Source organism: Typha angustifolia, chromosome 10, assembly GCF_048772165.1.
Source record: "Typha angustifolia cultivar Huaian chromosome 10, ASM4877216v1, whole genome shotgun sequence".
Taxonomy (NCBI): Eukaryota; Viridiplantae; Streptophyta; class Magnoliopsida; order Poales; family Typhaceae; genus Typha; species Typha angustifolia.
This window is the reverse complement of record NC_133248.1, coordinates 7,629,786-7,657,472: the sequence shown is the minus strand read 5'-3', so window position 1 is coordinate 7,657,472 and position 27,687 is coordinate 7,629,786. Positions and strand designations below refer to the sequence as shown.

The following is a 27,687-nucleotide window of genomic DNA, read 5'->3' as shown; positions in this document are numbered from 1 at the left end:
AATAATTGTACTATTTTGAAAGTCCTAATCAATCTGTAGAGTCTTTTATCATTGTGACCTCTTTTAGCATTATTTATTAACTACAGCTGCATACCTCAAAAACAGCAATTCTTTACAGTATCTCATCAGGTCCTAAATTTCACTCTTACTACACAAGGTCTTCTATATTTCTCCTCAACATATAGGTCCTTTTCAAATAGGCATTCAGTAGACACCTATTAATCATGTTCAACTATGTACAAAAGAAAGCAGCTATTAGTATCTCTTTAGCTGCAAGCAAAGATCCTGGGCCTTCTCGTCCCATGTCAACCAATGTATAACTCTTTTTACAGGGCAATAGCAACTGCTGATAATACACCAACAATTCACTTTAGCTGTATGAGAGCTCTCGCATGCAGTTGTATGTTGATTGAAGTATCCCATCCTACCAGAATATATTTGGAGCTCAATGTAAAATTCTCTACCCCATTGGATAAACTGAGATTGCTTTGAAATAAGATCCATGAGTAGACCCTTTTACTCCAAGTGCCACTACTTATATATGCGGGAATGATTTGAACTGTAATTTACGCAATTTCTATCTGTCATTAGCAATATTCTTCTGGTTTCTGAGCCTGTGGTTTGTTTCCGTCAATTAGGAAGTTGCTTCGTAGAGACTTTTGCTTTTGGTCTCTGAACTACCTTCAATTTCTTCATTTTGAACATCACCTCTCATTCATGGACCATCTAGCAAGGTGATTTCATTCTTTCTCAGCTATGACAACAAAAATGTCCCTGGATGACCACCTTCGCGGTACACCCTTGCCTGGAGGATTGATGATGGCACGCTCAGCATTTTCAAGACGGTACCCAATTACAATCTCTTTCCTTTGTCTAGCACGTAAAATAATTTCAAAGAAGTTCATCTCTTCCTCCTCCTGAAGGTAGAGATCAGCAGACCGTATCTGCATTTCATTTCCCTGCTAAGTGAAGTGGTTAGTCACAGAGTACTAATCAAATTTAGTCCAATAGCTGAGTATAAATTGAATTAAAGGTTAAAAGCTTAGACTAAACTTAAAAGTGTTCTTCTGTTTGTGTCTAGTTTTCTTGCAGACAAATCTCTTGGTTAGTTATATGAAGGAAAGAATGATTCTAGAAGGAAAGCTAGTCAGTACCTCTTTTAGTAGCAGTATTGCTCAATATGTAATGCAACTAATTTACTACATGTCAACCACCTTCCCCTTATTTCATCAGTCATGTACTATAAAATATGAATCAAACTTTCACCATACTATAGCATCGCAAAACTTCCCTGGTAAAAGAATAGGGAGATGGGATTTAAGGATTACGTGTTAAAGAAGTTCAAGTTTAGTTTCAATTAAAATGTTTACATGATGCAGTGCTCACTGCATACGTGGCAGATGAGCATAATGATGGCTGACCATATAAGTATGGTGAAAGTACACAATTAGAATTCCTTGTATGCAATCTGGTTTCTAATGGAAGAAATTAAACAATGTATATAACTGCTGAGTTATCATGAATTTGTATGTTTAAAACTTTAAATTAACAAATTAGGATCACACTAGTCATCAAAGAGGTGATAATAAGTCTGAATATACTTAATTTATCTCATAATTTCTTGTGCTTAAATTTGTACATAAGAATAATATGTATGCACTATAAAGAAGGATGATGTTTCTACTTTCTACCATCTTGATTTTGTGGCAAACACCTTTCTTCTCCATAACTCAACTAATTACAGCACATTACATTCTTTGAAATCATTGTGCGCTATGGCCAATAATTGTCAATACTAACTCATAATTGCTTAAGAGAAGACAATATATCAAAAGCTCAACCATAATAATGGAAATGTCATTGAATAAATCATTCTTAGTTTGAGGTGAAGGGTCAAGACAAAATTATCATAGTAAGATAATACTTCCTGAAACAAGATATCCCGAAAACAATGATGCACTTATGCAGCTGAATATACTATTTAATGGCACATTCTGCTATTGACACATCACATATCATGTCTGACTAGCAAATGGAGCTACCAGGCAAATCAGCGAAAAGAAGAGTAAAACAAGCTACTGATGATTACTCTTTAACTTGCAATTTTCAGTTCAAGATTCATGACTTACTTTTGCCCTGCAAGCCATAACTTGACTGATCTACAAGATAATTACTTGGCAAATAATTATTGGTAGTACCACCATGAGGACTTCTTACTACTTCCTAGTTCCTAAGAGGCTAGGAGCATATGACTACCATGACAGAAGGTCTATCCTTTTTTCCTTTCATTCCCTTTGAATATTTAACATCCTTGTCAAGCTAATGTATGTACTGGTAAGCATTAGTTTTAGTATTCTGCGCCACAATTCATGCCAAACATTATGTACTGTTTTCTATGCCAGCATGGGTCATACCACTTAAATCCTTGCTGGTAAGAGCACATGCATGCATACATATCTTTGAACTTTTATGCACACAAACTGAGAGTTTTTGATCAAACTAGCCCTCTCCCAAACTGTATTTATCAAACTAGACCACATCCCAAATTTAATACCAAAATGAGTATGTATTACTATGGCCGTCAGTAAAACGCTGATAAATTTAGCGTTTTAATTTTAAATGAACTCAACGTCTTATCCTCTAAATAAAACGTTGAACTTATCAGCATTTTCTTTTTAAATACAAATGTTGAAAAGTTTCGCGTTTTACTTTTTTTTAAAATGCTAAACTATTCGTCATTTTTCTCAACAAAAGATTGAACAAAAAATTTTAAAATAAAATTGGAGGAGCCATCATTCTTATTTTGAGATTTTGAGCGCTGCCAGCTACAGTCGCAATGCTATTCCAACACAGATGTTTTCCATATCTTCATAACGATATATTTTAGAAACCAAGATGGATAACTGAACAGAAAATTATAATGATCTAAAATTTTTTTTTCTAATATTTTTATCTATATTTTTCTCATTTGAGGTCCAATTAAGCTATGATTAACTCTTTCATCTTCTTAATGATATATTATATGTCCAAAATAAACTATTATTTAAATTATGCCCTAAAATTAACTAAGTAGTTGACCTTTTAAATTATTTTTTCTTTGATAAACACTGAACTGTTGAGCATTTTATATTTTCATAAAATGCTGAACTTTTAAGCATTTTATGTAAACATAAAATGCTCAAAAATTCAGAATTTTATTTAGAAAAAGATAAAATAAAATTTCATAAACACTGAAATAATTCAGCATTTTTCAGGTGAACTTATTACCGATATTATTTTTTTAAGTAGAACGCTGATTAAATCCCTTTTGATATAATTTGGGGTGAGATCTAATTAGGTATATAAAGTTCTGAAAGGGCTATATTGGTAAAAAAAAACTCCACAAAATGAATGCTACAATGAGGTGGCTTTTTTTTAAAACTTTTAGGTCTCGTTCACATCTAGAATAAGATTGAAATAGGAATAGCGATTGTTATTTGTTATTACCAAAGCCCATTCACTTCAAGAATAATTATCTATAATGTGATATAAAGTGAAGATAGAGAAGGAAAAATTACTAAAGTAGATTGATGGGATAGATGAAAATTAAATTGCTATACTCTATATATGCAATGCTATGGTGGGGCGCTAGGTGTGCAATGCTAAGGCAAGGTGCTAGGTATGCAATGCAAGGCCAGGGCGCTAGGTATGCAATGCTACGGCATTATATGCTATTAGGTATAAAATGCTACGATGCTTGGTATATAAAACTAGGGCGATAGGAATGCAATGCAAGGAGGGTGTGGATAGCATATGCAATGCTAGGGCGAGGCACTAGGTATGTATTGCTTTATATTTTATCAGTACATATGCAATGGCTATATATAAAAAATATTATAAAAAGTATTATATTTTATAGTCGATAAGAACAAAATTTTATTCTACATGGAAAACATGTTTTTCATTTTATCTAAAATCATGAGATTATTAATATTTACACTTTTATATATTTATAGGCGAAGGGAAGATTTGATTAGGTTAATACATAATTTAAGTAGTTAATGTATTATTTTATCTTTGAATAAATAATTAGCACGATAACATATTGCTTTATTACTATTAGACTTTTAATATTATTAGTACATATTAAAAAAATTTAATAATAATAGAATTGATAATTACATTTTTATTATATCAAATTAGACTATATATTATTAAGAATTTTTTAATATTTATATTTATATTTTAGTATGCAGATATTCAAAACTAATATTTAATAATAATAAATAATATAAAATGTACTTATTTTCACATAATATTAAATTATTGATATTTATACTTTTTAAGTTGAATTTTATTTATTTAGTGTAAAAGAAAATCATTATAAACATCAAATTATAAATATATTTTTATTTTGTCCAACTAAATATTATATTATTAAGCAATTTTGTAATATATACTTAATTTTAAGAATTTACTATTAAAAATAGTTTTAATAACAACAATAATAATACTTAATATTATTATTATATGATGTGATGTGATATTATATAGGGTTAAATACATTCACTATATGCGCAAAATCACGTTATCCCTCTATAATTTAAAAAGTCTAAAATTAGTCCTTATACTTATGAGTAAAGTGAGACAGTTAATATTTTTGTCAAATTTAACTGAGCATCATGACTATTTTGCTCATTCAACGTCATTATCTCAAAAATCTATATGTCTTGTCTAAAAAGCATGATAGGGGTATTTTAGTTATTTTAACATCGTTCAATTAAATTTAATAGAAAAATTAACAGTCTCATTTTAATCATAAGTACGATGACTGATTTAAGGCTTTTTAAAATATAGGAGGGTAAAGTAATTTTAGGTATAAATATAGGGTGGTAAAATATATGTAACCATATTATGTATTATAAGTGTTTAAGAGAGATAAAGTGATGAATTATGATAAGATGTTTAGAGAGAAGAGAGAATAGTAATAAATTATGATAAGACATTTGAGAGAATTTATAGTCAAATTAAAAGTAAATTAGTAATTGCGTTAGTGTGTGGTATAAAATATAATTTTGATAAATAGTATTTGTATTCTAGAATAGGGTTATGATATTTAGCTGTTATTCCGGAATAAGAACTTGTATTATGAAATTAGGAAACAAGATATTCTAAAAGTGAATGGGAGCTTAGAAATTATGATCAAATTGGAGAACAAACAACTTTCTTGGCAACTTCACACAATTTAACTTTTTGTTGTTATAAGCTTATAATAGTATCTTAAAGATAGAAAGCCTTATTATCTAAGTACAATAATGTTAAGAAGAAATATTGTACCTCTTCTGCAAATAGTTCCTCCAATACATCATTTATTTGGCGGTCTTCTGCAACCATTGCTAGCGCCATGCTCACCAGTTCATTTGATAAAACATAATCACTGATCTTTGACATGGACAATAAATTCTTTGTCCTGGGATCCAGAATTTCACTAATTATGACAGATTTAACAGATGCTTGCTGCATTTCCCCAATCCAAGAAACTTGGGAGAAGCTTCCTCTATGAAGGTGTGAGACCACAGGAAGTCGCTTTGCCTGCCATTAGACTTCTTAGGAAATTTTCAACTTCAATAATAAGCATATCTGACATCAGTAACCACAAATGTATTCTTTCTTCACAAGATTACCTAGCAGTATTTCGTTCCATCAATAAACATTTCAAATAAAGAACTAGGCCAAAGTAAGGAACTTAATTCTCTTCAGTCAGCAACCTAATAACTAAAACCAGGAAATTTTATCAGATAAAAGGGCCAGATGCATATGAATGACTAAATTTCAACTAAGAGAGCTACATAGCTAATGTTATATATGATATTAGACCATGCTTTAATGTAGTTCTCTATTTCTCAGTTTCTGTTCATTTAAGAAATAAAGAAGGAACGGCACTGTCAAATTGCAGAAAGACTTCAACTTAATCAAGTTAAAATATTCTAGATGGTAACTTTTACACTTCGGTGAAATTATATCCATATAATATCTATAATGTTCCCTGGGCATAACAAACAGGGTCATGCACTCACCCCCGTTACATGAAGGGCAGGACTTTGAACATGTAAATGACCACTTGATCTATCTGTTTAAGCACTCTTCTGTTTGTTTTGTGCCTTCTTTAAGTTTATCCTTTGATTACTGCCTTGCCTGGCCTCATCTTCTTTATGCATCAGCTTTTTTTTTAAAAAAAAAAACACATTTAAATATAGCTTCTCTCTTTTAGTCTTTTTAACTAGAATCTTCTTATTAGTTGCTACAAATGACCATGTGGGAACAGAAAGGAAGGGATGAGGGTGAAGTGGTAAACAGCCTCCATGAATTATGAGGGAGAAGACAACAAAATATCAGCCTCATAATGGTTACATTAGCAATGATAAATTGAGAACACCTTCAGCAATCACACAAATAGTTATCAGAATATACAGCAATGCGAGTGTCCTCCTAGTGACCTTGATAACATGAAGAACTTATAAATTATAATAAAAATACCATGTGAAGAAACACTAACAAATGACGTGTAGAAAAGAAAATAGATTTTCTTAGATGAACCTGAATATCTCTGATGAGCAGTAAGGTTGCAAGAGACCTTGAATCAGCCTGTATTGCTGAGTCTTCAACAGATTCATCAGCCAAAATCAAAATCTGCAAGTATTTTCCATCAATAAGCTCAATAATGAATGCTGCAGTATTATTAAAGTAATGAGCCGTCCATATTATATATGACTGACTTAGAAGTTTAAGGTATTAAATAGTATAGGAGTTTCATTTAAAGTAACTTACTGAATTAAATGATTCTAGGGGAAGACTCTCTAAATTCCGACGAATGACTGCATTTCCCTCCCGGTTGACCAAAGTTATATTTTCAAGGCGACTTAAGTCCAGACCGCCAGCTGCTAGCTTTCCAGCCCTCTCATTCTCAGGTACATCATTAAACATCCACAACTCTGATCCTGGTGCTAGAAAAGCATCCAACACCTGAGGAATACATTTAACGACCTAAATTTTCTCAAATTTCTGAGGACTTCAAAAACCATATGCAACAACGGAAAAATGCAGAGACCATTAATACCCTGATCCATTTAACCTAACTTCATTTGTTAGTAGCTAAATTTCAGCATATAAGAACAAGAACTTTGTTTGAGAAATAATTATGCAGCTTTACAAGGAAAACTATCTTACATAAGGTATTTCTGGTGTATAAGGTCTCTGCCTTATGGTCCATCAGCATTAATGACAGTCTGCTAAGGGACCTCAAAGACCTAGTGAAAAGTTTTCTAAGGAGCCTCACAACCAAAATGCATTGAAAATGGGTTGAGAATTTGTCTAAAAGAACTATTTGTATACATGGTGGTACAAGCAATGTAAGGCAGACATGGTATGGGGAAAGCCAAGGTACCACATAGCAAGGATGGTTGTGCCACAGACACGGCACGGCACCGCACGACACATGCCGCAAGAGAGGGAGAGAAAAAGATAAGGATAAAAAGAGACTACTCACCTTCACCCTTCACCGCTCGCCATCGACTTTGTCATCGTCCTCATCATTGCCGCTCGCCGCCGCCCGAGCTTGCACTGCTTGCACCCAACACAGCTACGACCAGCGAGCAGCAAGAGACGACGAGCTCAATGGCGAGCAGTGAAGCTGCTAGGAGGGATGTCGTGCAGCATCTCTCGTGTACGCAACTAATATAGTAAGTGTTGACTAGAATCAGCACGGCTATCATTGCCACTATCACATAGTGCCTATTCAGTAAGTGTGTGTGCATCACGAATGCAATCCATCATAAATATAACCACAATAATTTAGTGTTGTGATCCGGACTTGATGTGGGTGGTGGAAAGGGCTTGGCGATGGTGAAACCGGTTCAGGGTTGAGACATATTTTAGGCAAAACTTTAAAATTCGATTTTAGACGATGTAGCCATTGGATAGACCTAAAATTTGGGTATGTTGTCTCTCTTAAAGAGAGATTTCCAATAAACCCAAGATCGTGAAAATCAAATGGGTAGATAGTGAGATATTGATCAAACAGTGGACGTTCGTCGGAGATGGCAGACCAACTTGAGCTAATCTCTAAAGTTCTTTGGAGACTTCGTGGGTGGAGGTAGTAGAAGGTAGGTTTAGAAAAGAAAGGAGGAGGAAGAAGGGGGAGATGGGGTCCGATCCTCAAAGGGGGGAGGGGGCTTAGAATGACGAGGAGGAAGGGCGGCGCCTCGGTGGTGGCTGGCAGTAGCAGCTAGGATAAAGGAGGGGTAAGAGAGAAAGGGGTTTAGAAAGCTAACTAGTAAAAGCTAAGTTTGGGTAATTCTCCAATATCCCCAATATGGGTGCTCATCACACTATTTGATGGCTACCCTAGACCTAAGTCAGGTGGGCCCATGACTAGGGAGTCTAATTATATAGTGCAAAATTTAACATAACTCAACCTAACCAAATATCTCATAACTCAACCCAGCCTAATGCAGAAAATAACAATGCACGAAATAAGATAAAAAGGACTCGATCTAACTAACTAGTCCCTCCAAGTCAGCTTATAACATTTAAATATAATAAAATGTGAAAACATATGATAAAAAAAAGTAAAACACACAATAATCAAGAAAGAGAAAAAGTAAAAGACAACTTCTGAAGACTTATTTAGGTTTTCTGCAGAACATCATAGCATAGTAAAGATCCCTTCGGAACTTCCAGTAAGCTAATACAAGAAACAAAATTTGAATTGCATAAGAATGGATAATAAAATATGCACACACACACACAGGAGACACCAGTGCCCAAGTGTCTTATGTCACTACTCATTGACATATCACACTTAACGGATTTATAACTAATTATAAGTTATAAAACAGAGTAGGCAGCTTGCTTATCATTAGGCAGTTAAGGGGCTGCATCAGCATAATCAGCTGCATGTTGGTACAAATAGATAAGATGTCCTTTATATCATTATTTCCTTTCAAACAGTGCAGGAAATGAAGAAAAAAAAAAGTACAATGACTGGAAATCTGCAGCTAAAGGATACCATAAAATTTAACAAAGTGCAGATATATTAAAGGACAGAAGAATTCCCAAATCCACTACAGCTAACTTACATAAGATAACTAGAAATGGCTATATAAGAATATAAGATAATATGCAATTATGAGGAAGTCGAAGGGATTTTTTTCTTCTACTTGGTGAATCCTTCTCAAAAAATGGGATTTCAACTTCGTGAGAGCATCAAAGAACTATAATTACAATCTTTTCAATGCAACACAAGATCTGCCTCATGATGAAGAAAATCCCCTACCATATAATTTCCCAAGAACCTTTGACCACAGAACTTAAAATAAAGGAATTTTTCTCATTTTGCACCCCACATTATGTGTTTCTTGAGGTTTATACCCTATCTTTCACTATTTTTATTTGATCCCTGCATTTTCCATAATATACCAGTAAAAGAACCCCTCAGCACCCCTCATATTGGTCAATAAATTTTCAAAACACACCCATAGTAGGGTGTTTTCTGTGATTTAACTAAAAAAATGTAGGGGTGGAAGGTAAAATTAACCATAGTGAAAAAGACAAGGCCTAAATCACAATAAACACATAAAGGATGAAAAATGAAACATTTCCTGAAATAAAAACAGTGCAAGTTCCTGAAATAAAAACAGTGCAAGTTCCTGAAACAGAAACAGTGCAAGCATCACTCTAGATCATCATAAAGTTACCATAATCATATCTTCCATATCTCTGCGCCAACCACAAAATAGTATAGTTTCTGGAGATTTTGGAAGAACAAAATCTTTGGGAAGATAGCCTCTCCCGACCTGCAGAATAGATGCAAAAGAAAATGGAATCAGGGGTTCTGAAGATAGAACTTACCACTATCATATCATCTATATCCCGCCGCCATCCACAAAGTAGAATCATCTGTGGCTGTCTTGCAGGGTGAATAATGTCTATGTAAACTGCCTCTTTGACCTGAATGATAAAATTATTTTTGCTTCCATAAGGTTTAATTATCTTAAGTTACACGTTTTGCAGATTCTGTGGGATTAAACTGACGTGGAAAAAACAAGATCTCCTTGCCAATAAGCCAAATTGCTTTCCTTTTCTTTGTTAGCAAAGCTCAAATATTATACAGAATAATTTTTCTCTGGCACTTATATTTCCATGTTAAGATACAAAGATTATTCTCACATCCACTTATCTGAAAAACATATCTTAAATTTTAATGTCAACTTCACATAGAAAGGGAAGCTCCATGCGTGAGGCTATCACCAATTTAGGAAGTTAAACTAAAAAGGCACTAAAACATTGTACAACATAAGTTCTAATAAGATTAAATTTACGAGGAACTATATCTAACTTACTGGTTCTTGTATTTCCTAATTTACTACAATACTTTAAAGAAGTATTGTAGGAAACTTATCTGACAATGGACTTGAGTCTGACATAGATCAGCATATTCTAATTTGAGGAAATTGAAAAATGGACCCTTATTAAGGTTTTTATGATACTTAATTCCTGGTTTGTTCCTTATAAATGTTACTAATTTCTCAATCAATTTTACACAGATAGTCCAATAAGAAGCTGATATTGTTGAGGTGGGAGGCACAATTTGATTAACATGATAAACATGAAAGCATGGATTTCATGTGCCAAATGGCATGTTATTTGACAGCACCACAATCTTGACATTACACAAGGCATGCCAGACCACGCCTAGAATTCTGTCAGCATGGTACCATGCTTCCTGGCACATAACACACATAAAACCTTGCATGAAAATAATCGAATGTTAACGTGTTAACTTGAAAACCTTATTGCATGTTCCACTGCACATTCTTTCACAAACTAAGTGAATGTGCCAGGGAATCCAAAGATCACCTGAACATTCTTGAAATGTGAGAGCACTGCTAAGTACTAAAAGCCTGCAGCTTATAGAAAATGTATACTATATGTATCTAAGAATCACTTGATAAAGGAAGTTGGATAAAAGTGCCCGCAATATGATTGTGAGTCTTGTGACTAGGTGTCATAAATGAAAGTTGAAATCCTTTTAAAGCACCCTTTCTTTCAGATGCATTCCCAGTGAAATAATAGAACATGAATTAAAACAATTCCAAGATGAAAATTTTGTACAACCAAGTCATAGTCAATTTGTGACCTTTTTGTAAACTGCAATACAGTTGATAGCAGTCTTCAGCTCTGAAATTTAAAATTTCAACCAACTTTAAAAAAATTCAACAGAAATGTATGTGTTTTAAGTAATATCAAGCAATCTGAATTATCCAACTTAAAGTGTTCTGGTCAGAGCTTTGGCAAGTCTGTTTTGTTCCAGCGAAAATTAAAGAAGATCAGGTTGAAAGTTGAAACCATTTTTAAAGCTAGACCTAACTGACAAACAAGAATTATACAAGCATAAACTACAATGATATAAATTAATAGATCTACGTATCAAACTGAGTCAACTGACAATCTTGGTATCATCCAATAAAAGACCTAAAGATATTAAAGTTTCCAGACCTCGGTTTCTACAAGATTTTATATTGTAGTTGTCTAAAAAAATTATTTTTTTAAAGCACCATGATATTATGATAACTTGATAAGGCACGTCTGATGACATGAATCAGAACATAAGTAGGCAAAACTAGATATGCACGAAAGAGATTTAGTTGTGGCTCTAGTTCTCCTAGCAGAAGATAAAGAAAAAGAAAGTAGATAAATAAGAAAATGACAAGAAATAAATAACAAACAAATACAAAAAGAGGGAGAATAGTCTTTGTATGATCATGGCAAAACGTATATGATGAATATAGCTCTTGAAATAAGAGAAAGCACTACCCAATATTTGGATAATTTAACTTTCAGTAAACCTCCAGGGAGATACAGAAAATAAGAGTCCTAATAACTGATAGTACTGACCAATTGGACAAATTCACTAATGATATTGATTTTCTAAAATAAAGATATCACCTTAGGCAATGTTGTTGGTGCATAGGTATCATCATCTTCAGCAATTACTAGTATCTCATCCCCCTCTTGTAGAACATAGGAATCATCAGGATTTAAAATGATCTTTCCACCATAAGATGCCACCTTTATACCACAGGGAATGGCATCAGGAAAACTGATTAGTACATCTTCAAAGCGCATTCCATCCAATTGGGGCCATCTTTTGATGTAGAATTCACAGTTTTCAAACCCAAGTATATCCTCCCATATCTGTCCAAGACCATTTACATGTTTAAATAACAACGCAAAGCTACAAGGAAGCAAGCATGAGAAAAGGATCTACATAAGAACAAAACTTAGGGCCTCAAAAGAAGCTATCAAAACTTTGACAACAAAATCACGTACTTTGAGTATAAATGTTCGATCAATAATTTTAGATCCTTTTTCACAAAAATACGAGTTGGCTTATTGCTTTTCACAAAAACAGCCCACTTTTACTAATTTGCATATCTTTGCTGGATGAAACTATTCTTATTTTTCTTTTTACAAAATTGACGTCAATCCTTCCTCACTTTTCTTCTCCTCCTCCTTTCTTCCACCTCTTCTCTTGGCATGGTGTCCACTTTAATTGGCAGAGCCCTCCCTCCCCTCTTCTCCTTCTTTCCACCTTTCTCTCTCTTCTTCCCTTCTCTTCCCCTTCCTCCTCTCCCTTTTTTCCTCTTCCAACATCTCTTTCATTGTTGTTGCATCAGTGGCACGACGACTACCATGAGGACAGTATGACAGGCACTAAAGCACAAGACAACGACTATAGTAGCAGGACACCTCTACATCCAACTGCTATGAATCCATTGCAGTGTGGCACCCTGGAAGCAGCCATTGTTCTGCCCCTTCTATTGCAGAGGCAACAATGGGAGAGAAAGAAGTCAAAGAAATGAGAGGAGAAAGCTGAACAGAAGACAAGAGTAAGGAACCCATGATGGAGGAGGGAGAAATCCACACATCTACGGCCGTCCTCGTCGGCTCTACACTCTTTGTAAGAAATGGAAAAAACAATTAAAAGGTGGTTGCAAGTTTTTTAGTCAAATCCACATTGAAATCATAATTCGATCTCTCTCTATAAATAAAAACCCTAATTTTACCTTCTTCCCTATCTACAGCCTCCCTCTATCTCCTCCTCCCTCCTCTCATCTTCTTCTTCTTCTTTTATTTACCATCAAGACCACTTGTGGGATCAAACCATCGAAGCACCATCAGAGCACTGCCGGAATCGGAGTCCACCACTCTTCTCTTTGGTTAGTTCTCTCACACTCCTTAAAGTTAATTAAAGTTTAATAGGTTAACTTACAAAATTGGAGTTGCGACTTCACCGATGAATCATGCCGCCGCCCAATGGCTTCGAGTCGAAGTCGCTTCGCCACTGAAAGCTTCACGTCATTGGTCTCGTACTAAAGGTGTTCTCCTTTGGAGCCCTCGTGGCTTGAGTCGCCGTCGAACATGGATGGGAGGCCTTCCACCGCCAATCACCTTGATCGATCTACCCTCTCCTCGTTCAGGTCATCGAGACCGCGAGGAAGGCGTTGGTGCGGTCAGTGGACTGTCGACGACAGAGATCATCGGTGACCTCTTTTAACTTCCTCTTCTTTTCTCTCTTTCCCCCTTTCCTCTCGTCGATCTCCTCAAGGAAGACGATGTGGTCAGGCTCGGGCTCAACCCAAGCCGACCTAATTAGATTTTGGATTCGGGTCTAGATTTCAGATCTAGAAGGCTTGACCCAAAACCTAATAAGTCATGAATTGCATGCTAAGCCCATAAATAATAGTGGGTTTGGACCTTAAGCCCAAACTATTTAGTGGGTTTTGGTAGGCTGCGGGCCAACCACAGCCTAGCCAAACCCTTTGGGCTAAAATTATTCTATCTTAGCCATTTAATTAGTTTTAAATTTTAGAAATTATGATATTGATTAAATTAAAATATGTTATTTGTTTATTATTAAAGGTGGTGATTTTTTCTAGCACGTGAACTAGATATTTCAGTTATTTGACCTAAACTCAGGTGAGTGGATTCACTCAAATATTTATTCATCTTTTACTTTGTCTTTTTTATCAAATTGTGTATTTCTCTATGCAAATTAGATATCAGATTCCTGCATGCAATTTAGTTGTAATATTTATGTGTGCAAAATATATGACTCAATGCATTGTTATACTTCGTGCAAAATAGCAATTTTAATAACCAAAAATATTAGTGCAAAAACATAATTGATATTTTGTATAACTTAGAAAATAGTCTTAGCATAGATCGCTTGTGACTTTTCGTGGTTACTCAAGTCTACTTAAAAGTCCAAAGAAAAGTCCTATTTTAGATCACTACAGTGATTTTCTTAGGTAACTCTGGTGGGGTTAGGAAACAGTCTAAAGTTAGATAAAAAGACTTCCTACGATAACTCTAATTTCTCTCAATGATTAGAGGAAGAGACAAAGTGAGTATATCACATAGTAACACCTCCTAGGGACCCTTAAGTGAAGAGACAAGGTGCATTTATCACATAGTGTCACCTCCTAGTGACCCTTAAGTGAAGAGACAATGTGTATTTATAACATAGTGTCACCTCCTAGTGATCCAAACTGGATCAACTATGAGGAAAACACCCGAACGTCATCTCAAGATGAATTTTAATTGATGTGGATCCATATGGTATTGACCAAATTAAGACATGATTAATATTGAGAGAAATTCGGCATATTGACTTGAAGCATGTTATGAGTTATGATTTACGCTATTATTACCTATGTTGTTATTATTATTGTCGTTATGAACATGCTTAGTAAAATTGTCATTTTATATTGCTGAATTTGAATTTATTTAAAATAATCCATTTTGAATTTATTTGGTTTTTAAATAGATTCTACTCACTAAGCTATAATTGTTAGCTCATGGAATCTCACTTCTAACATTTTAAGTATTGGTCAGTGTGGCGACTAAGCGAGATGCACCAGGACTCCACCTCCATTCTCTAGCCCTTTTTATATTTCAGTTCTATTAGTCTTTATGTTTTAAATTATCTGTTAATTCAGTTTAATTAGAGACACATTGGTAGTGATATTGATTATTTTCATTATTATCGGATTACGTTTAGTGTAGTCAGTTATTCATATCAAATTCTGTCATTCTGGACTTGGCGAAATTATTTATTAAGGTTTTGCGTATCTCAAGTGTATTGAGGTATGTAGCCGATCATGATTTTAAAATCGGATCACAACAATTCTTGGTATAATACATATCTCCCCTCTTTCATTTCGTGTATAAGTCTTGTAATCACTAGATCTTGAATTTCTAAATTAGCTTTAAGGTTTTCTCCTAAGAAAAATGATGCAGGTGAATGAGTAGAAGTATTTGCTATTGAGCATACTCAAGCTGGATATAAAATTAATGCTATGACATGCTACTTTACTAGATAATGTAATATATCCTTCATTTGAATGTGTCACTACCTTTATTTTCTTATTAAGCACATTCTCCATAAAAGAATAAACAAATGAAATATATAAAGTCTTGGCTTTTTTTCTCCATAATAATAAATAGAAGTAGTAGTGTATCATCAGAAAATTACCTGAGCAAGACCTGGTTGACGAGCACATTGTATCATCAGTCGACCAATAACATCGTGTGCAACAACAGTTTCAATAAGATCCCCACCTACAAGTTTAACTAATACCTCATTATCAAGATCACTAAGTTCCACCACTATATGTCCTCTTAGCCCTTCTTTAACCCCAATTAAGCTCAAAACAGTTCGTAAAGCTCGTGCATCACTCTGAAAATAAACCATGCAAAGGAATGATCAGGAAAATGGCTATCAAAAGTCTGATATATTCAATTTCCGAGAGGACTACCTGGTCAGCATTTCCATCCTCAGCTAAAACTACAATTGCACGAGCCTTAGAAACAGACACCTTTCGTACAAAATGCCAATTTAGTAGGAATGAACATTTGCAGAAAAAAGAATATCATGATCACAAGTATGATCCAGCTGAGAAATATTTTTGATGCTCAAAGAGATATAAAAAAATAGAAGGAACCATAACTAGTTCACAAGTTCTATTAAGCACACCTTTTTCAGGTCAGCAAGAATTAGAGGGCTTCCACTTCTGCAAATTACAGATGTCCCCTTAAAGTCGAATTCCATTTTGGCAATATCTGATTCCATTTGCTCCTTGTCTCTCTCAGCCATCACTACCACAATGCCACCACTCAAACTCTCATTGGCTATAGCAAGTTGATTCAGTAAAGACCCCTGTTTCCGAATAACAAAATTTAAATCATGTTCTAAATTTAGATAAATATATGCATGATATGATACTTCAGATGTGTTCAGCACACAAGTTGCGGTGTCTATTAAACAAACTCAGTCTGGTACTCTGGTCATTACATTGTTCAGGATCAAGCCTGGTTGGAGTTATGTTGGCCTGGCCTCATAAAGGCTTTGGGTCGAGGCTCTTGCCAAGCCTGAGATATGTATATTTGGCCTCACCCAGGTCCGGAACTTTTCCCAATCATATATCATGCCATAATCTAGACATAATAAAAGTGAAAGAAGAGGGCAAACCAGAGAATGAAAATAAGCATTATCATCTATACGTTAATATCATCAATTTAACAGTGGTGGGAAAGGTGCTACGGTCATAAAAAGATACTGCATTGGGAGTTTTGCCTGACTCATGAACTTGGATGAGCATCAAATTGTTAGAAAGGAATGGTGAGGAACAGGAAACCTGCCTGTGAATAGGCATTTAAGGTTGCTCAGCTAAAGATGTGCATCTTGATATGACGACAGACACAAGCAAGAAAACAAACATATCCAGGCAGTATAAAGTATATTATATATGTGCATATTTGATTTGTCTATGAATGTGTGCATCTTTGGGAGGAAAGAATGGCATCTTATAACATCCAATAAAATGGCGTCCACTAGGCATGCTGAACCTGGGTAGCTCTAGTAGTTCTTATTGTTTGATATGGATGGTAAATATTTATATATAATGATTAGCTAGATGAAAATTAGAGACAGTCTAGGAAAATAAATTGGCGACACTGTCCCTCTTCACTTATTATGACAAGTTCATGCTCTCTATAAACTTTAGCATTGGAGTAAATAAAATCAACGATGGCACGTGGCACGGACCATGCCAATCACCGACCGGCACGGCGCGGCATATGCCCCGGTATTTGCCCGTCGTACTGTAAGAGAGGGAGATAAAAAGGTAAGAGACTACTCATATTTGTCACCATTGCCGTCGCCGCTCGCCCAAGCTCGCACCCCCGTCGGGTGCGCCCCTCTCTCTCTCTCCCTCAGGCTAGGCCACCTAATGGGGGTGCGAGCTTGGACAAGTGACGATCGGCAACGGCAAGCTCTACGACAAGGTCGATGGTGAGCGGCAAAGTTACTAAGAGGGGTGCCATGCAGCACCCCTCGTGCTACGTGCTGGTACATCGCCGGCACGGCCATCCATAAATAAAATCACATAGTTTTTAGATAAAATGAACAAAATGACGAACAATATAGTTGAATATAAGATCAACAAGTGAAAACATAGAAAAATTGGAATTCTCCTTATAATCAAAGGAAATACTGCATGAGGAATATAACACCATAGGTTTCAAAATTACCAGCTTGTCACTCCAACCAAGGATTAGTGTGTGATTCTTTTCTACCACTTCACTTTTTCCCTTCCTTAACGAGTCAAACTTCTCAGAAATTGCATCAGAGACAAGCCCAAGCATCATGGCAAATATCAACATTCCACCAAAACTTATGCTGATTGAAACTAACTTAGGACCAACACCAACAGAATTTGCATGATTACCAGAATCAGCTACATAAGTCCAAGACAGCCACAAACAGTCTGCAAAGCTATGATCTGTTGCACCAAAAAGTGCCAAACCACCAAGACATATCAGCAACAGAGTTGCAAATAGTAGAGCCAAAGGCTTCGCATATGGATGGACTGATAAAAATACATCCACACGATAAGCTAACTGCTTGTTTAGGGGAACTTCTTCAGACTCTGCTGACTTCCTTAACATTGACAAGCAATCAATATACTTGATAATAACTAGTGGGATGGACAGCATAGCAAGTGACAACACTATAGAAGAATTCTTTAGACTTTTGTACATGTAACTGCTCTCATGTGATACAATCTCATCAATATCCAAGTATGAATCTACAAGACGCGACTGTAGTCTTGATTTGATGACGACAAGCTGGTCCTGCCAAAGAAAATGTCTCCAGTAAAACTATTTGGATAAAGCTAAATAATATCATCCTAAATTTATATATTTCTGCTCAATACTGCATAACCAAAAAGTTCTGCTGGAATTTCAAATCTAGAGACTCCTGATTGCAATTATTCCCCAAAAATGTATCCTTTCCTCCTGATAGAATGTTATAACATATCTGAATGTTTACAAGAGATATTTGCTCTTAATGAATCAGCATATTACAAGAAATCAGAATTTTTTTGTGTATCAATTATTTCCATTTAAAAGACCCCTCCCACCTCCTTGCTGTTTGAAGGTTCTCAAGTCTCAACCATAGCGACAATACAATCAAGACATAATAGTTGCTATAAAACCAAAAAACCTAGAATGGAACGTATAGAAAAAAATTGCAACATAATGGAGTTAGCAAACCTATATCATGGTAATGAAGAAGCTACATTCCTAGATCACTGTGCTGACAGTAAGATCTCATCTACCATCTCAATCTTAGTAGTTTGGAAACAAGACAAATCTGACAAATGGAAATAAATAAACATAGGAGATAGAAAATGTTCATTTACCTGTAAATCTATAACCTGGTTCTGTAATGAGAAGTTCTTGTGCAGAAGTGAAGCAAAGCACATGATAATGAGCTGCAATCATAAATTCAGTGTAAAATAACAAAACAAATTACTAAAGTTAAAGTTGAGTTAACATATAACTGCCTGGAAAGAAGAACAAACTATGATAAATGCAGTTGGCATCAGTTCATATAATTCAGGCACAGATTACAAAAGAAAATCCATAAGTTGACCAATGAACTATTATCCTGTCCTCAGTAAGTATCTGCCATCAACAAGATTCTGGAAAACCATATATAGGCAAATATTGAATTTATTTCAGAGATTCCATATAGACACTAACATTCACAAAGAATAACTTTATGTGAAAAAAATAAATGATTTTCTTCAGTTTTATGATTTAATAACAATCAACCAGTTAGATAACGAGTGCTTGAAACTAATAGATAACAATAGATTGTATGTATAAAACATACCACCTTAACTTTGCATCTAAGCTCTATTGATTAGATTAATGGTCTACCAAGACTTGAATGAATTGAAACTAATTTCTCTCCATCTATGGACATTATTCCTACATATGGAAAAAGAAAAAGTCACTAGTAACGACAAAATAGGAGTCTGGCGTAACAAAAGGAACCTATTTGGAAACATGAAGAACACAAATTATTGCTCATAAAATCTCCCAGATGGCATGTGATGCAGAAATAAAGAAGTCTACCCCTATGAAACGCCGATATGGCATTTAACCTCCCGTACACATAACTGATACATTTCGGATATGATTCACGTACATCTCCGGCCCATATTGGATACAGCTACTGAGAATCCAAATTTTAAAAAAAAAATTACTGGATACTGTGAGGACTGAGAATACAGCTTAATACACTGGGATACGATAGAGGGATATAATAATGTAAAGGTTCATCCATTACCTATTTCATGTGTTATATTTTGAAGGTGTAGTCTGATGTTGGAAAGGCAAACCTATATCAGCATTATAATATTGGTGTAGCGGGTGAGCACCATTATCCATGTTATCTTTATCAAGTCACAACATCCATGTAGAAAGGTAGGGCTCCGCATCACTTCAGCCCTACAACCGTGAATGTAGGAAATTTCTACAGTAATGATACTCGGCATTCTATTATTAGCTACAAATTACTAAAACATCTGATATCCAACACTTGGCTGCGAAGTGCTTCACTGCAGAAATCTGCTTGTTTTATTTATGTCAAAAGTAGCAAGTTAAAAGCTCCACAAAAATATAGATAGAACAAGAATTAATAGTGGTTGTAAATGGGATAAAAATATTTTTATTGATTTATTATAGGTGTATCCTTGTAGTATCCATATTTTCTTTTTTAAATTTGTCGTATTCTTGTATCATTGTATCTCCATAACATATCCATGCTTCACAGGTCTGCCCTTAAAAGGAAATCCTAGAAGTCTCCAGTTACTCGCACTAATGGAACATCCACTCTCATGTATTCATTGGACCTATAAGTAAGCCCAGATGAGGAAGTATAGGAAACACTTAAAACATTATGGATAAAGCACGCATGTGCCTTTTCTCCTTTTATCTCTACCAAGAAAAAAGCAGACAGTCACTAATAGTATCTGAAATGTTTAATATTCATAATCACAACTCCAACAGAGCAAGGTAGATCAAGGCAGCAGTAACAAGGTTACAAACTAATAATTAATAAATACATGGATATATGATATCAGCCATATCTGACTAAAATGAATATAGAAAAATGATATAGTTGTATGTGTCAATGTACTTGGACCAACTTGCCATCACATCCCATGTCTATCTTTATTCAAGCAATTAAACCACTTTAAACTTACAAAAGTAGGAATCATTATGTATCAGATTAAAACTCAATCGACAGGAGGCAACAACAATTCAGTATAGCTCAATATTAAAAGAATGCAACAGCTAAGAAGCCTTGCATTTTCCATATGCCTTTTGCAACTCTACAGAATAGGTTTCTTTGTGATCCACCATCATAAGAAATGTGCTAATCTTTTCAATAATACCATGAAATACCAAAATCCAACAGCCTCTGCTTCACAGCAGGAACCAGTATCAGAATACTTGCAAAGCTAAAACTAGTCACTCTTCGAATAATTTTCCTGAAGTATCATGATGTGTAAAGAACCCTACAAGACTAACTTGATGATCAAGACCACATTAACCTAAAACAATCAGTAAAAAACTATATGCGCTTGGTCCGGATAAGAAATAGCACTTCTGTAATATTACTGCAGATAATATCTGACAAGCTAGGTACCAAGTATGCATGGGGTATGAGCTACTTATTACCTTCTCATTACTTCTTATCAAAGCTGCAACAGTACAATCTCCTCAAATAGCTTTGTGTTGGCTTTCTAAGTGCCCAAATTTGAGATTTCCATATTCTAGAGTTTGTTCTCGACCTTTCAAAAGTAAAATGTATTTTGAAATTCTCGTCTATAGAAGACATGCTTAAACAATTGAATTCAGCTTTGGGCTGGATCACTCGATTGCCTAGCAAATTTAATCGGCTCTTGTACCAAACTTGATAAAGAAACTTTAAATCAAATAATCCTCCTCTCCTTCCTCTTCAATCTAATGCACTACACCAGTCAAATCACACTTCCCATCACCACTTCAACTAAAAAATAGAGTAAAAATCTGACATCGTGGCCCGTTAATAAGCTGAGAGGACAAAAAAGGCAATTAAACCATATAACATTGCAAAGGGTGAAGCAAAAATCTTATTGGAGAATCATCCAACTGGTTTTACATAATTGCCCTTGACAACCTGTTTAAGTTTCATAATTGTGACAATATTCTTTAGAATATCATAATTGATATTGAAATCATAGGACTCTTTCAGAAAATGTCATTATGGCCCATTTTGAAGTAGCATTTATGGAATATTCTAAATGAGTGATTGTTAAAGTTCGCATATGTAGGATAACCAAAATACCCTTCTTTTTGAAGTTTAAAATGCTTAATATCTCTCATTAGGAATAAAGAGATATCAGCATAGTTGGATCTTGATTCAGATCCTCATGTACTATAATACAGGTATCATAGATAGTTTTGGACAGGTTTCAAACAATCTTTAAAGGAATAAATAATATATTTCTCATCTCGATTAAGTTTTAACTGTTGTTAGTAAGAATAAACTGACAGAAGAGCATTTTTAAGGAATCCAAATATTTTAATGGCAATTATGATACTTGATAAGCTTGCAACTATGAAAAAAAAAAATCCCCCAAACTGCAGCCTAGTTTCACGTGTTTGACTGACTAGCAAAATGACCTTACTCGATTCAAAAGTTTGCAACTCGCAACCGTTGCTAAAATAGAAACCGACAAATTAATAACTATGACAAAACCGAAAAAGAAAGACAACTTTTATTTTCCTCGATAATTAAGAGAATTCTAACAAATATCTAAAAAATTTCACTAACCGCCGTGGAGACCGCCGCAGGCCATCCGATCTTCCCCGCTCCTAACTTCACACCCGTCGAATTATGCTCCATTGCGCTCTTCCCAGAGTCCGATCTCGTCTTCTCATCCTTTTTCAAAGTGACATCGAAGCAAACCTTGCGGCGGACCCCAGCATACCTCTGATCCCTCCGAGGTATCGACGGCGGTGGAGGCGGCTGGGATGACGAGAAAGATCCAGACGATAATCCCGAGGCTGACCTCGCCGGCAGTGGCGGCGCCGCCGGAGGCCGCTGCGACCTGGAATCGCGGAGGTAGTGCTTGGAAGCCCTTCTGGTGGAGGGGAAAAGGGAGGGCTTTCTAGGCTTTGTTAGTGTTCGGAGAGGGGAGAGATAAGGCGGGGCGGAGGGGAAGAACCAGTCTCGGTGGAGAGGAGGCGGCGGCGATGGCTCCGAGTCGAAGGAGGACATGGAGGGAGTTAGGGAGAAAGATGATGAGAAGGCGGCCAAAACTTTGGCTAATTTTGACTTAATACTGGTCTTTGTCTGAAGTCAAAGAAAAACAAAACAAAACAAAACAAAAATAGATTTATTACTGTATTAAGTTTGGGGTGGTCTTTTTCGCTAAATAGTTTAAGAGAGGGCTAGTTTGGTAAACAAATTCCACTTCCAAGTTCCATGTGGGCCACGAAGGAAAGAAATAGCGCGCGAAGAGCCCCATCCGAAAGCGCGGGAAAGATCTCAGCGCGCGAAGCGGAAGCGGAAGCGGAAGCGGAAGCGGAGGAGAGCGAAATGGAGATGGAGATACAGAAAGAGGAGATCGAAAGAGTTAGGAAGGAGGAGGACGAGGAGAGATGGGAAGGAGGCGGCGCTGCATCGGTGCTTAATCTCGCCTCAGGTTCCTCGATCTCCGTTAGCTACCACCCTAGCTTCGGATCTCACGACGATCTGCTCCTAATCGAAGTGGACGACAAGGTCCTCCCCTATGTGCTCGGCGGACGGTAATCTCTATCCCATAAAACCGTACTTCTTTTTTCTCTTCCAATTTCGTATGTCTGCGGATTCTACGACATGGATTTTCTACGATGGTCATTTCTTCGAATAGTTGATGTGCAAAGATTGTAACTTTAGGTTGATTACGGAAGGATATCTTATGAATCTTCCTAAAGATAAGATATTTTAGCTTGATTTCAGTATACATGGTGTGCATTGTACGCGTGATGGGTGTAGAATTCTCTTTTAATATTACGAGAGAAGGATTTATTATGTGACCGAGGCAAATTCCATATAATAATTCCCAGTAACTTCTCTTCGAAAAAAAAAAAATAAACCACTAGTGAAATGGACCACATTTTACTTCTGTTTTGGAAGCTTGGGTTAGTTATGGAAGAATGCCTTACTTGATCTTCATTTCAGTACATGCATACTAGACTTTCATCATCTGATGTTCTTATAGTTTTTCTGTTCTACATTATTTAGAGTATGATTTCTTTTGTGAAATACAATGCCAAATAGGAACTTTGAGTACCCTATTAATTGCAACAAGTTACTCCAAAGAAAATTTGGGTTAGGCTATTAAGTAGCATTTTTAGAAACAGAAAATAATAATTTGAGGCTTGATTTCAGTTTTGAAATGCTTAAACACATATTAAACTTATGTTTTGCACATGTGGACAAGTAACCGACTGCCAGGTCCATGTGAGAATTGTGGTTTAGTTTTCTTCCTATTACATAATTTACTGAGAGGAGATAAATGAAATATATGTATGTTTATTTCACAGTTGTTATTCTCTTCACTGATTAATTTGCTATTTTGAAGTCAAGGAGAATCTAGGTGAATGCAGACATTTCTTTTTGGGTGGGATTAACCTATTAAGAATTTAAATTGTTCCCCCAGATAGAAATCCAATTCATCAGCTAGGCTATCAGGTCTCACCTAAAACCCTCTTCTCCAATGTAAGTATGACTGGAGCGGAAAAGAAAAATTATTATTGCGATAACAATATCCTTCTCTGCTAATATTTTATAACCTTGGGAAGGAATCTATTAGCAACCTTGAAAGTGTCAATAAGATCGGATGACATGAAACATCGTCAAGTCAAATTATTGGATTAGGAGCTGTACACAAATTGGGACAATCAATGTCAATTTGCAATCCTGAAACATCATCAAGTGTTGAGAGGTTTTTCTTTGTTTGCTCGTAAACATACCTCTTTAAGAGTTCTCTTATGTTTCTCCTTCCAAGTTACAAAACTGGTACTTGCTAAAACAGATACCCTATGTACCTTCCCTCCTCAGACCTCAAACAGCAAGAAGGCTCTTGCACTAAGATGTCTTATTTATACTTTGATAATACCGAGAACATTTTTCTGTTAAGTTATATATCATGATTCTTGATGTATTATTGTGTTTTCCATCTATTAGGGTGACCGTTCGAGGGCAGCCTGATGAGGAAGCTGTTCTCTGCACACCTTGTGCAACTTATGCTATGAAGTTCGTTGGCACATCCAATTCTGTATTTCTGGTACCGCCTGGAGAGCCAGATCCTCCGACTGTAAAATATGATTGCAATGAAAGTGTGGCAAATGATGTAGCAATGCCTGATGCTGTGGCATCTGTCCTTAAGGTGGCAAAAGGGAATATTGAATTGGTCCAAGCTGCTCCAAGGCTTGACAAACTGAAATCCCTTCTTAACAAGAGGCCTTACAGATTAGATGAAGAACCAAATGATGATCACTTGGACAAGAATTGCCTGTATACATGGGAGGATCTTCTTGAACAGATTCAGGCTAGTGAAGAGGAGTTGAGAGATGGATTGAGGTCCCTTGCAGCTGTTGAGGTCGATGGTTTCTTGAGGATAGTCGAAGCTAAATCCTTATATGAAGTACTAAAGATGATATTGCACAACTCTGTTTTGCATGAATGGCCTTTAAATGCGCTCCCTGAAGATGATGTAGCACAAGTGTTAGAATCTGATAAGTACCCTCCAAGAATTGTTCTCCACTGTCTCAAAATGTTTGGTAACAGGGTGGAGGGAAGCAATTTGTGGAGCCTAGATGAGAAGCGAGTTTGTTTGCAATTTGCAAAACAAATCCTGGTTGGAGGAAAGATGAAGCTGGAGAATTTCATGGAAATATGGATGCGAAGCATTCCTTCAGGAATGTGTGCAGACCTCAAAATGCTCGAGGCCGAAGTGTTATTCGAAAAGCTTGGAGTTGAAACATGGATACGTTCTTTCAGCGTTGGAGTTCTCCCATCTAATCCAACTGAGCGTTTTGCTGCATTGTTTAAAGAGCGACCAAAGTGGGAATGGAAAGAGTTGGAGCCTTACATCAGGTTTTTGTGCCAATCCTTCTTAGATCGTTCCTTTCTTTCTTTTCCTACTATGAACTCTTCTTGTTCTTGAACTGTACTTCAAATTTACATCGCCTTATTTTTTCCTCCTTTATTCTAGGGACTTGCGCGTGCCTGGTCTCTCTTCAGAAGGTTTACTTATAAAGTACACTCGAAGAACACAATCAAGTGCAGATGTTGAACCCATTTTCAGCGCAAGATAGCTGTTTTTCAATTGCACTTACTTTCACCTCTGATTTCCCACAAATATTCCTGTCAAGTTTGCAGGCATAATTAAGATGCATTAGCGCTCTATCTTCCATTTTGCATCTTATTATTGCAGTGACAAGGGTAAACAATTCATCATTCTTTTCTATCTTTTGAAAGCTAAAAGGTATCTGTGTGCTAGAGCTGCTTGAATAGACGGAGAGAGGTGATGATATATCTTGTTCGAAGTATCAGCAACTGATAGAGAGCAGCTTTTGAACAATTGCTGTGGTTTAATAGTACTTCAAACTAATCTGCTTGCAATCAATATCAGTGGTTAATAGAACTTCATAGAAAGGCAGAGGAATTCGAAGCTTTACCCCTCAGAGTTAGCAGTGGAAACAAGCATAATTGCAGAAGCTGGCGAATGTTGTAAGAGAAGTAGTGGTTAGCATAGAACGCAAATTGGTCTTCCTTTTGGCTCAAAGAAAAACGATGAGGAAATAGTCTGGCAATGTTAGCCTGATTGGGTTCAGGTCAGGGTAATGTAAGCACAAACGCAATTTGTTTAGTAAATACGAAATATGTTACTCGAGTTATAAACAGATTATTGTCTAATACATTTTGTTTGAATATTTTTGTTTTATAAACAAACTATTCAGGTGATAATAAATTATTTAGATCATAATAATCGGATTATTATGTTATAAATAGATTAAACAAGTTAAGGTAATAAATATGAATTGAATATGTTCGATCATTAAATTAGGTAGATCAATTCCTAATTTAAATATATTAAATTCAAACCCATTTAAGCTTGATAGAAGAATGTTACAACTTAGAGGAAATTTTACAAATTACACCTTACATTAAGACGGGATTTTAATAATTCGATTACTACTTTTTTTTTATAATTTTATTTAATACTTTCTGCTAATTTAAATGATACTAGCAAAGAAATATTTCGTTATAATATATGAAATAATTTGTAAATACATAAATTACCCAGGAGTAGAAAGGAGGAAAAATAGTACTGAGAATATTTTAGTAATTTAATCGATATCAATTAAATTATAAAGAAAAATGAGGGGTCGAATTATAAAATCATCAAAGATGAGATATGAATCATAAAATAGGTAAAATATAGAGTGTGATTTGTAAAATGCCCTAACTTAGAAGTCTAGAAAATTCAATGCACAAAACACTAGGGCTTATTACAACTAACTTGTATTATTTTCATATATTAGAAAAGACCTCAAGTATTCAAATGAATACCATGGGTATCGTTATGTGAAAGATACGTAAGGCCAAAGGGCACAAAATTGTCCCACAAAGAAGAAAAAATTATGAGCTATCGAGATTGCCTAATCAACTAGTTGCTTGGTTAGCCTCCCAATAGCAGTGACCAATCAAAACACAAAACATAAGAGAAAGAATTTAGAAGGTGTAGAATGTCCAAAAAGGTGTGATGCCAACGCTAAAGAGGAGCTTGCTTGCCGTTCAAAATGGAGATAAAAGAGCTAGACAATCCTCCTTAATGGAGAGATTAGTGAAATTTCTTTGTTTGATTTTGATAAGGGTTATTTAATGGCCTCCACCTCAAGAAGATATTCTCTTGATAATTCTTAACCAAAAATTCAATACTTATTGTGTGCCCACTAGGCTTAAAAGCACCATCAAAATTTAGTTTAAAGAGTCTTTAGGAGGTGCAATCCATATAAAGTATTCTTAGCTGCCAACATAGGATAGTTGGTAAAAGATATTCTAAACCAATATTCACAACACACATAATGGACTATTATATAATTTGACAAGACTCACAAATGTTACGACAAACTATCAAGATACAACTAAAACAACTAATACACGAATATAATATAATTTGACTTGTA

At 35.5% G+C, this 27,687-nt stretch overlaps 2 protein-coding genes across 6 annotated transcripts; one reads left to right on the top strand and one right to left on the bottom strand.

The window, feature by feature from the left end:
* Positions 1 to 137: 137 nt before the first annotated feature.
* Positions 138 to 22,776, bottom strand: LOC140768228 (probable ion channel CASTOR). Of its 5 annotated transcripts, none has more exons than XM_073108421.1 (12): positions 22,280 to 22,775; positions 18,810 to 18,881; positions 17,635 to 18,237; positions 16,079 to 16,261; positions 15,861 to 15,920; positions 15,578 to 15,781; positions 11,986 to 12,234; positions 9,889 to 9,987; positions 6,808 to 7,002; positions 6,577 to 6,669; positions 5,317 to 5,571; positions 138 to 959 (listed from the first exon to the last, which is right to left on the bottom strand). In XM_073108421.1, exons 1-12 carry the CDS (start codon positions 22,724 to 22,726, stop codon positions 741 to 743), a joined length of 2,679 nt encoding a protein of 892 aa, XP_072964522.1. In that variant the 5' UTR covers positions 22,727 to 22,775; the 3' UTR covers positions 138 to 740. The 5 variants fall into 5 exon arrangements, with proteins under 5 accessions (XP_072964522.1, XP_072964520.1, XP_072964523.1 ...); XM_073108419.1 differs by lacking the exon at positions 9,889 to 9,987 and adding an exon at positions 9,735 to 9,833 and having other exon boundaries at positions 22,280 to 22,774; XM_073108422.1 differs by lacking the exon at positions 9,889 to 9,987 and adding an exon at positions 9,735 to 9,833 and having other exon boundaries at positions 17,635 to 18,231; positions 22,280 to 22,774.
* Positions 22,777 to 22,925: 149 nt separating this feature from the next.
* On the top strand, positions 22,926 to 26,368 carry LOC140768975 (uncharacterized). The gene is made up of 3 exons (XM_073109468.1): positions 22,926 to 23,256; positions 24,680 to 25,591; positions 25,710 to 26,368. The coding sequence occupies exons 1-3, from the start codon at positions 22,934 to 22,936 to the stop codon at positions 25,810 to 25,812; spliced, it is 1,338 nt and encodes a 445-aa protein (XP_072965569.1). The 5' UTR covers positions 22,926 to 22,933; the 3' UTR covers positions 25,813 to 26,368.
* The last annotated feature ends 1,319 nt before the right edge of the window (positions 26,369 to 27,687 follow it).